Genomic DNA, 11,813 nt, shown 5'->3' with positions numbered 1-11,813 from the left:
AAAACGCACATGCTGGTGGAAAAAAACTGTGAAATATGTCAAAATTGTGAAATACAGTGAAAGAAGCAAATGGAAAAGTGAGCTTTCCACATGGAAATTTCGAGGAATAACCGAAGCTCGTCTAGACAGACAGTAACGAAAATTACATACCCACAAACAGGCAAATTCATTTCTATAAACGAAAATAAGACACTAAAAATTGTTCTACAATAACAAACTAATACTCCAAATTACCTCAGTATCATTATGAATAATTATTTTAATGTACAATGATAGCGCTTATCCGGAACACAGAACTCATTTATTATCTATGCCTCGAAGTGAAGACATTACTATCTATGACTAAGGAATGACGTCATTATTCAAAGCCGACGGGTTGTATCCCCTGCTAAACTAGACCCGAAATTTAACGATATGTCAGCATCGAAACTGTACTTATGACGTTTTACACATTTCGCACCACCACATTCTACACAGTCCCTTCTTTCCTCGTCTAGTAGTATTCCATATTTGTGACAAAAAGTGGAACAATTTTCTACACTGGATAAACATGGAATTAGTCTCCCATGTGAGAGAATCCGCTGAAGAAACACCAAGAACACCAGATACTCCACTCACTAACGACGTAAATCGTCTGGGTTACCCTAGAAACTCACAAATAATTCGCGGAGGTATGTAATTTAGAGCAAGTAAGGGCACGATGCAAAACAGATAAAAATAACGATCACAAATAATAGATCACAACGCCCGCCACTGGAGTCGCATGATCGATTTCCGAACGCACATTCGATATGTATCGTTTGGACCCAGCGACGTCGATAGTATGATGTATCATGCAGCGTAAGTTGCTGTGGCAGTGCGAGAGAGAGAGAGATACACAGGTTTTTTAGAGTTTGGTGGGGAAGTGCCTCAGTCAAAAGAAGTAATAGAGGCATCTGAGGCTCTGGTTTTCATGCTTGTCTCTATTAAAGGCAAATTTATATGCCCGATTGCATATTTCTTTATCAACGGTGTACAGGCAAATAATCAGGCCACACTGATGAAATCTGCTTTAGAGAGGCTGCATAGTTCTGACATTAGGGTTTGGTGTGTTACATGTGATGGCTGGAAGGTAAATATAAGCACTTTATGTACACTTGGCTGTACTTTAAATTTTTCCAAGGGTGATTTTAAGAGCTACAATGTTTATTGTATGTTGGACATGTCATATGATGAAGTTTGCCAGAAATGCTCTAGCAGAAGTATCTGCTATTGAGTCTCCAACTGGCATTATTAGATGGCATTTCATTGAGCAATTGAACAAGGTACAACAAGAAGAAGGTATGACATTTGCCAACAAACTATCAGGACAACATATAAGTTATGTAAATAGAAAAATGAATGTTTCATTAGCTCCACAGACTTTGAGTTCTAGTGTGGCAGATAGTATAGAGTTTTTGAGGAGGGTTGTTGATCCAAATATTAAAGGAAGTGAAGCAACAGTAGAATTTTTGTATAATATTGATAGGATTTTTGATATTCTGAACTCCAGAAATCCATTAGGTAAAGGGTATAAGAGCCCCCTGAGACTTGACAACGAATCTTATTGGCTTGGTATTTAAAAAAAAAAAAAAATTAAATTAAAGAAAAAAATGGTTCAAATGGCTCTGAGCACTATGGAACTTAGCATCTATGATCATCAGTCCCCTAGAACTTAGAACTACTTAAACCTAACTAACCTAAGGACATCACACAACACCCATTCAACACGTTAGGATTTTCAGACACACTGAAAATTATTTCAAAAGCTTAAAAATCATTGGTGTTCCATTGCTGCTCCATGCAAGAAATACTTTTGCTTTTGGGATAATTTTCAATATGCAATCAGTAAGGCACATAGCTCTGACAAGTAGGCTTCGTGTTGAATCTCCTTTGAAGCATTTGCTATCATATAAACTGTCACAAGACCACATAGAGCTTTTTTTCCCCTGCATTCGGTCCAGATGTGGTTGGAACAACAATCCAAATGCATACCAGTTCAAATGTGCCATGAGAAAGTTGCTCTTGGGTAACAGTGTCACTGCAATGAATGGGAATTGCTCAAATTTTAATGTGTGTTGTTTGCCACCTGTTTATGATTTTCATGCAAGAAAGCATGTAGTAGAAAGTGATGAAAGTGCTGCAGAAAATGAAGTAGAGGAGTGGTGTGCACTTCTTGACGATAAGATTAAGTTCTCATTTCACAAGTAAAACATACTCTATTATATTGCAGGGTGTGTGTCATTGCGCTTTCAAGGCAGATCACATGCAAAGACTGTCTTCACATACTGAAGCCACCAGTAGTTAAATCTGCATTAGAATGTGATTCTCTCTATGCTTTTCCCAATATGGCCAATAAAAATGCATTTGTAAATTTTGTTAACTGGGGAAAACTGGTTAAAACAAGTGACTGCGTGTACTCTGTTGTAGAATACTCAGAAACTGTTTTAGATGTTTGTGACTGCTGGGGATATGTGACAGAAATATATACAGGCCAAGATTTTGCATTGTGTTAAAAAGAAATTTGTAGATTACCCATTTCCTGCTCTTGGTCATGATTACCGTTATGAAATTAGGATTGAGGACTTACATCAGACTCAGCTTGCTTGTAAGATTGCATCCCTATACTCCTGCATACGCTTAAAAACATGTGGAAAAAAAGCCTGCTGGGAAAATTTTAAACAACAAATCAAGTATAAGGCAGAAGTTAAATAAACTCATATTGTTTAATCATGTATAGTGCTCAAATTGGAAAAATTATGTAATGGGACATTCCATGCAGATGGGTGTGACATTTTGACAGATTTTTTAAAACTACACTCCTGGAAATGGAAAAAAGAACACATTGACACCGGAGTGTCAGACCCACCATACTTGCTCCGGACACTGCGAGAGGGCTGTACAAGCAATGATCACATGCACGGCACAGCAGACACACCAGGAACTGCGGTGTTGGCCGTCGAATGGCGCTAGCTGTGCAGCATTTGTGCACCGCCGCCGTCAGTGTCAGCCAGTTTGCCGTGGCATACGGAGCTCCATCGCAGTCTTTAACACTGGTAGCATGCCGCGACAGCGTGGACGTGAACCGTATGTGCAGTTGACGGACTTTGAGCGAGGGCGTATAGTGGGCATGCGGGAGGCCGGGTGGACGTACCGCCGAATTGCTCAACACGTGGGGCGTGAGGTCTCCACAGTACATCGATGTTGTCGCCAGTGGTCGGCGGAAGGTGCACGTGCCCGTCGACCTGGGACCGGACCGCAGCAACGCACGGATGCACGCCAAGACCATAGGATCCTACGCAGTGCCGTAGGGGACCGCACCGCCACTTCCCAGCAAATCAGGGACACTGTTGCTCCTGGGGTATCGGCGAGGACCATTCGCAACCGTCTCCATGAAGCTGGGCTATGGTCCCGCACACCGTTAGGCCGTCTTCCGCTCACGCCCCAACATCGTGCAGCCCGCCTCCAGTGGTGTCGCGACAGGCGTGAATGGAGGGACGAATGGAGACGTGTCGTCTTCAGCGATGAGAGTCGCTTCTGCCTTGGTGCCAATGATGGTCGTATGCATGTTTGGCGCCGTGCAGGTGAGCGCCACAATCAGGACTGCATATGACCGAGGCACACAGGGCCAACACCCGGCATCATGGTGTGGGGAGCGATCTCCTACACTGGCCGTACGCCACTGGTGATCGTCGAGGGGACACTGAATAGTGCACGGTACATCCAAACCGTCATCAAACCCATCGTTCTACCATTTCTAGACCGGAAAGGGAACTTGCTGTTCCAACAGGACAATGCACGTCCGCATGTATCCCGTGCCACCCAATGTGCTCTAGAAGGTGTAAGTCAACTACCCTGGCCAGCAAGATCTCCGGATCTGTCCCCCATTGAGCATGTTTGGGACTGGATGAAGCGTCGTCTCACGCGGTCTGCACGTCCAGCACGAACGCTGGTCCAACTGAGGCGCCAGGTGGAAATGGCATGGCAAGCCGTTCCACAGGACTACATCCAGCATCTCTACGATTGTCTCCATGGGAGAGTAGCAGCCTGCATTGCTGCGAAAGGTGGATATACACTGCACTAGTGCCGACATTGTGCATGCTCTGTTGCCTGTGTCTATGTGCCTGTGGTTCTGTCAGTGTGATCATGTGATGTATCTGACCCCAGGAATGTGTCAATAAAGTTTCCCCTTCCTGGGACAATGAATTCACGGTGTTCTTATTTCAATTTCCAGGAGTGTATTTTGTCCATAGATTTGTTGTTGTGTGATGATGAACTTCAAAAGATGAATCACATTGAAGTAAAATTAAGTCTTTACATCCTGTGTAGATATCGTAACAAAATTATAATTGTTTATTATATAAGCTTATTTTAAGATGTTTGGTGTTACAAAATATGCACTTGCATTAAAAACGGGTGATTTGTGTAAAATTAATGAAAAAAAAAAATGTTCTGAGACTTATTTGACAGATGGCTTTCAGTGTGAGAAAATATGTCCCTCAATAACTATGTTAACTTGAATGTTTCACTTTAAGAAAACAGTTGTTTTAATACTTCCTATAATGAACACAATGTTCCAGTTGATCATAAGCATTCTTATTACTTTATAACCATTCTAGAATAAGGGGACCTGAGTCAGGCAAAACCTAATTTTCTGAATTTTGTCTTTATTTTGCTAGGATGTCTTTCTATTATATTTTCCTGTGTTGAGGGGGGAGAAGAGAATGCAAATAATCATATAGAATTATCTTTCTAGCACTACAAAGTGCAGAATACAGTGATTACAGGTACACGTGGAAATCTAGGAAATTTCAGTAATGTTACATGCCTAATTTTCATCAACATTTACCTTAATTATACGGTTACACTTTTTGCTGATTTGAACTGTGTACTACATGTTAAAAAGATTTTGTTTGGTCATAGTAATAAAAGCATTTCATTTTGTTAGTTCATATGTCCCATACGGAACTGAAATTATCGAGTTATGATGACAAAGGAAGGAAATAACATTAAGGAATCTTACTTCACAGAAATTATGTAACAATGGTTACACTTTTTGCTAGTTAACTTTAACATAAACCATTTAGTTTTCCATTAAGAGTGAAAGCAGTTGCACAAGTCACGTAAAGCACAAAGTTTCCCATAGGAAACTAAAGTATTTTACGTTTGAGTTATTGCAGACCCAAAGTATTGTGATCTTCATATTTCTATTTAAAAAAGTTTGTAACTCAAATTCACAGACATTCTGGAATCTGTACATACATGCGTGTAGCAAGGTACTTTTCATGTGCCATGTGGAACCTTTAATTTTCTGGTTTAAATATAATTTATTTCATGAATTACCTTTAATACCAGCACTGCCTGAATGCATTATTTACCATTTAGAAGAAGAAATATTAGTGTACAGAATAACAAACCTCATGAAAAATGCGAGAGATTGTTCTGTACAGAACTTGGAATGGCTCTTTATCAGTAGCAGGTAAAAAAGAAGGCTTCTATTAAATGTTCAAAGAAACCAGTCAGTACCTCTTAATTCGCCATAGAGGTGATACAGTAGTAAAACAATTTACTTTTTTCAGAATTTCTGCTAAGTATTAAAAGTGTGAAGACGTATTCAATTAGTATTTGCTTTACCAATAACCTGTAGTACAAGCACACGTATAAGCAGATAATTATGGGAGTCAAGAGTTATGTTAAAATTAAAGATACTGACTGTTATTACTTGCTCACAAAGCACTGTAGTTGCTGTACAGTTTATGCTGTATGTGGTGTACCCAATGTGATTCCTGGAGGACATAATATTCTGTTATCCCATGGGAGTGCACTGGTACCACACCTATTGAAAGTACGTTTTGTTGTGGAATAGTTGTATCAGATGTCTGTACCAGAAAACAAATCTCCACTGTGACACCCTTATGTTCTTGGTATGCTATTAGCTATTATTACAGGAATACTCTTCACATGGAGGAGGAAGCATAGTGAAATTTTCTTTTTCATCATTTCCAACATTGTACACAACTTTCTTGCACTTTTATGTTATCACATTTTTTCCCTTGATAATTGAAAAGAGAGAGGGGGGAAAAAAAAATTTAAGCGAGCCTTCATAACTGAAAACTCTACTTGCGTCATTTGTTATTTTCAAAATGTTACTCTCTTTCCAAATACTGCCCTATTTCTTCAAACCAATTTTGAATTTCTCAGGTTATTACATGTTATTTACTGTACATTGTCCACCAATACTTCTGTTATTACCAGATAGTTTGTAATGTGGCACTACCTTTGTGCCACTGGTATTGGCTAGTGTACTTTTGCAGATAAGAAAATCGACTGGACTAGATTGTCCTGTCAGTATATGACAAATTCAGACAATATGGAACTTCTTACACTAAATTTGCAATATAATGTCATCCTTGTCTCACACAGATTGTAGCAGCCATTGGGGTGCCTGTCTGGCCAGCTTCTGCAGCTTTCACTTTCAGGTTTGTTTTTTGCTTGGGCCATATACTGACAACCAGTCATTCCAGTGATTGACACCATGTCAAAGACTGGAGCCAAGATTCACAGAAATAGAATTCTATGGTTGTAATTCAAAGTGTAATTAATTTTGCTCACTGACATGTTTTGAATTCAATTGTAAAATTGTTTGGGTGTCAGACTGAAAAATTACAGTTTTAAGACACCCCAACCTTAAAATTAACAGCTGTGATCGAGGTTATTTTCAACAAGTTCATTCACTTCCTACATCATCATGGATCAGTCCAATATAATATTATTACTAGACTTAACTTCCAAATGATACAAGTCAAGCATTTGAGAGGAGCCTTAACGTTGGGCTTTGTGTTTATCTCATTTAAATGTATTTCTTGTCTCATATCAAAGACTGTAGCACTGTTAAAAACTGGTGCTTCTACCATATCACTCAGTTTAAATACACCGTGTCATGTACAGGCGTTAATAAAATCATGGCATTTAAATTACTGATCAAAGAGAGCGCCAAATTCGTAAGTGCATGTTGCAATTACAGTGTCAGCATATATGCAGATCGGTAATGCATCACTTCAGATAAAGAAAAAATAACGATTTTTTTCTGTTTATACGTAAGTAATACTTTAATAGTTCAGTTGTAATTTCTGTTGTCAGTAAAGATACCCCTAAGTACACAATGTCAACTTTTTTTCAAGAGACGTCTTCACTGTTGTCCACACTTGATTTTCCGAATTATACCAGTAGTTAAAAGCTTCGGCAAGTAAAGTAATTTGTTGACCTCCATTGAATCTTAAATAGTGTTTTAAAACGGGCAAATAAGTAAAGCACTCATAAAATAGTAAACAATTTATAGATCAGCTTGTCAAACTTTCAAAACACACTAGAATTTAGGAATTTCATAGCAGAATTGTCACTGTTTTTTCTCGCTAGATTAGAAACACTTCATTATGTTGATGTGTACATATCTAGAACATCCAATATAAAATACTTATGAGGGCGCAGAACGAAAAACATTTTCATCCGTGTTTTGACACTTCGTTTTTTTGCCAAATTCAGATATGGCGGACACTCAATGATATAATCTCTTGGCGGCAAGCGCTAGAGCCATCTATCGGTAGGTCCGGTAGTTGAGCATCCCTCATTTCGCTAGCTTTAGACGCCTGTGAGAGAGATAGGCAAAGATGTTGTTTATTACTCTGTGGCGGTCAGCGCTCACGTAATTATTCTTAGGATATAGAGCTTTTGTTCTTGTTAACAGTAATTTTACTAGAAGAGAGCCATTCTTGTGATGTAAAAATCGACGCCATTGCGAGATTTTGATTCACATTGTAAAATATATGTGTATATGGAAGAAAATCAGTTAATAGAACTATGGGAGCCTTTATATTTTATGAAGTAACAGCTTTTTCATGAGATGAGAAAACATTTTATTTTCCAAGCACAGATCAAAAACTAACAAGAATAAACAACTCGTAACCAAGCCGACTACGGGAAAGATAAATATCTATCAGCTGCAGCTTTCGGGTCTAGTGCAGCAGGGGATACAACCCATCGGCTTTGAACAATGACGTCATTCCTTAGTCATAGATCTTAATGTCTTCACTTTGAGGCATAGATAATAAAGCAGTTCTGTGTTCTAATAAGCTTTTGCTGTTATGTTTCAGTTTCGTTCTTTTACTGATTGCTTAATAAAGTAGGATCAGATTATTCTATCTCGTGAGATTTTTTTTTAAAAAAAGCCAAAAAACACTTATCAGCTACTGAAGGCAGCTACAACACTAGAAGAATCGCTTCTCGGCTTTTGACAAGATATTGCTTAATAAAGTAGGATCAGTTTATTCTATCTCGTGAGATTTTTTTTTAAAAAGCCAAAAAAACACTATTGCTTAATAAAGTAGGATCAGTTTATTCTATCTCGTGAGATTTTTTTTTTAAAAAGCCAAAAAACACTTATTAGGTACTGAAGGGAGCTGCTTAATAAAGTAGGATCAGTTTATTCTATCTCGTGAGATTTTTTTTTTTAAAGTCAAAAAACACTTATTACGTACTGAAGGGAGCTAGAACATTAAGAACAATCGCTTCTCGGCTTTTGACAAGATATTGCTTAATAAAGTAGGATCAGTTTATTCTATCTCGTGAGATTTTTTTTTTTTAAAGTCAAAAAACACTTATGCTTTTGACAAGATCAATGTTTATCTCTCTCGCATTCCTTTGTTTCTCAACATTCTCCTCAGCTCTTTCATCTCTGTAATACATGCTCTCTGGCGACTTGTGACGTCATTGTTCAAAGCCGACGGGTTGTATCCCCTGCTGCACTAGTCCCCAGCTTTCACCCGCTGTTTTTGGCGCAGTGAATAAATGACGTCGCCACATCAGCCCCCCTCCTTTTGAAACTGGGTGCACCAGGTATGTGGGGAAACTTACACTTGATTTTTCTACCAGCTCTCGTGAAAACATCTGGTGCAGGCAATGGCTGCTCCTGTTCTGCACTTGCTGCTTCGTTGTCCTCTTCTGAAACTGAGGGCTCAGCGAGACTCTCTGCTGTTTCTTTGGCCTCCACGTTTGAGGGTGATTTTGCAGACCGAGGAAGGAGTGTCCCCTCTTCGGTGTAAGCAGGTTTAAGCCGCTCAATTGAGACTGTCTCTTCTTTACCATCCTTATCGATTTTGAAGCTGTGGCTTCCTCTTGTGATTACCCTGTATGGTCCAGAGTAAGGCGAAACAAGCGGTGGGCGCACCGTATCATCCCTAAGCCACACGTGGGACGTTGCTTGCAGGTCGTTATGTACAAAAACTCTCCGGTCTCCATGTCTGACAGGGTTAGTGGGTTTGATGTTTCTCATTCTAACGCTGAGTTGTCTCGCGAATTGCGTGCATAGCTCAGGGGCGAACGGCTGTGTAGATGTTGGAACGATAAATTCTCCAGGAACCCTCAATTGCTTGCCATAAACCAATTCTGCGGAAGAGCATTGTAAGTCCTCCTTCACGGCCGTTCTCAATACGAGTAGGACCAGCGGTAGTGTTTCAGGCCATGTAGTGGAACTATACATTAATGCAGCTTTGAGCGTGCGGTGTAATCGTTCCACCATTCCATTACTAGATGGATGATAGCTTGTGGTGCGTGGGTGGTTGCACCCGCACAGTAGTAAAAGTTCATTGAAAAGTTGCCTTTCAAACTGCCTTCCGCGATCTGTTGTTATGTTTTGCGGAACGCCAAACCTGGAGAACCATGAATGCAACAGTGCTTTTGCAACCGATTCCGCAGAAATGTCTTGTATTACAACTACTTCTGACCACCTGGTAAAACGATCAATGATTGTGAGCAAATAGCGTTGTTCTGAAGAGCATGATAGCGGGCCCACAATGTCCACATGTATAAATAAAAATCTTGCAGATGGCGTCGGGAAGTCAGCAATAGGTGCAAAGACATGTCTGCTGATTTTATTACGCTGGCATGTTAGACATGCACGCGCCCATGCACGACAATCTTTTTGTATTCCAGGCCACACTACTTTGGAGGAAACTAACTTGGCTGTAGCTCGTACTCCTGGATGTGATAGGTTATGTAGTGCACTATAAATCTCGCGACGGTATTGTTCTGGTATCTAAGGTCGCTCCTTTCCTTTTGCTACATTACACCAAATTCCATCTGGAACATTTGGGACAGACACTCGTCTGAGCTGCAGCGCAGTTCTCTGTTCCTCTATTAGACGGTGCAAGAAAGGATCTTGTCGTTGTTTAGACGCTAACTCGGTCCAGCCAATTGAATTTAAACTGGCACAATTCCTAGACAGGCAATCTGCGACCAGGTTGTCTTTTCCTGAAATGTGACGCACGTCAGTTGTGAACTGTGCAATGTTCTCGACTTGCCTGCACTGACGTGGTGAATTGAGCTCTGTGTCTCGTTGAAATATAGCTACTAACGGCTTGTGATCGGTAAAAATTGCAAAGTGCCTCCTTCGACAGACGTGCAAAAATGCTTTACGGCTAAGTAAATTGCAAGCAACTCACGGTCAATAGCCCTCCATTTTTGCTGCTGTCGAGTCAGGTTTTTAGAGAAAAATGCGAGCGGCTGCCATCTGCCATCAACGTCTTGCTGTAGCGCTGTACCCACTGCTGTTTGGCTCGCATCAACCATGAGTGCTAAAGGAGCGCTCAGTCTTGGATGTCCCAGTAGTGTTGCCCGAGAGACATTTTTTTAAGTCATGGAAAGCTGCTTCAGCATCTGGACTCCATGGAATTTTACGATTTCCTGTTGTATTTTTACCTGCAAGTAACGTTGTGAGTGGCTGTTGAGCGGCAGCTAATTTAAGTAAGTGACGTCTGTAATAGTTGAGCATGCCTAAAAATCTACGAAGTCCTTTGTAAGTTGTGGGAAGGGGCATCTGTTGTACTGCTTCAACCCGCTCAGGCAAAGGTGACAGGCCTGCTGCTGAAACCAAATATCCCAGGAACTTAACCTCGCGTTTTCCAAACGTGCACTTTGTTTCGTTAATAATTATGCCATACTCTGTCAGACGGCGGAAAAGCTGCCGCAGATATACTAAAATGTCGTCCATATAACAAAATACGAATGGTAATTCTCGAAGCACCTCATGCATGAACCTTTGCCATGTTTGGGCAGCGTTTCTGAGGCCAAATGGCATAAAATTGTACTCAAACAAACCGAATGGTGTGATAACTGCTGTTTTTTTAATGTCAGATGGAGCCATGGGAATCTGGGAAAATGCTTTGGCGCAATCAATCACACTAAATATTTTGGCATTGCTAATCGTACTGTTAAAATCAGTCACATTGGGTACTGGGTAGCGGTCGGGAATTGTGTGGGCCTTGAACGCTCTGTAGTCTCCACATACTCTCCATGAATTGTGTTTTTTATAGACCATGTGAATTGGAGATGCCCATGAACTATCAGACCTACTTACAATACCAGTGTTTAGAAGTCTGTCGAACTCAGCTCGCGCCGCGAGCAGCTTCTCTGGAGGCGACGCCGCGGGCGGAAGGCAACGGGTTGACCTTGTGTCGTGCTGATGTGGTGTTGAGTATTGTGTATGCATTTCCTGGTTGCGTTGACGGGTTCGGTAAGTGCTGGAAAGTCTTGAAACAGTTTACGAAAAAGTGATTCCTCCGACAGTGCTCTGATATTGCCTGCAGTATACGAATCGTTACGACTGTCGGGTGTCTTCTTGCGTGTATCACAATATCCCGACACGGATGATGCGGTAGAGGAGCCGGAAATCTTTGTGCGGAAAGACACGGGCACATCGCACTGCACTTGAACCGACGCGGAAGACGCAGTAGGCAATATCC

At 40.7% G+C, this 11,813-nt stretch overlaps 1 protein-coding gene across 1 annotated transcript in view; it reads left to right on the top strand.

Moving 5' to 3' along the window:
- The first annotated feature begins 876 nt into the window (after positions 1-876).
- The window catches only part of LOC126416164 (uncharacterized), a 63,292-nt gene continuing 52,355 nt past the window's right edge, over positions 877-11,813 (top strand). Inside the window, exons 1-2 of the mRNA XM_050083733.1 lie at positions 877-1,111; positions 6,442-6,497. Of these exons, the coding sequence (XP_049939690.1) occupies positions 953-1,111; positions 6,442-6,497 (215 nt within the window). The 5' untranslated portion in view covers positions 877-952. The remainder of the gene's footprint in view (positions 1,112-6,441; positions 6,498-11,813) is intronic.

This window comes from Schistocerca serialis, chromosome 1, assembly GCF_023864345.2.
Source record: "Schistocerca serialis cubense isolate TAMUIC-IGC-003099 chromosome 1, iqSchSeri2.2, whole genome shotgun sequence".
Classification (NCBI taxonomy): Eukaryota; Metazoa; Arthropoda; class Insecta; order Orthoptera; family Acrididae; genus Schistocerca; species Schistocerca serialis.
The sequence above is the reverse complement of the archived record's forward strand: the minus strand, read 5'-3'. Positions and strand labels throughout refer to the sequence as shown.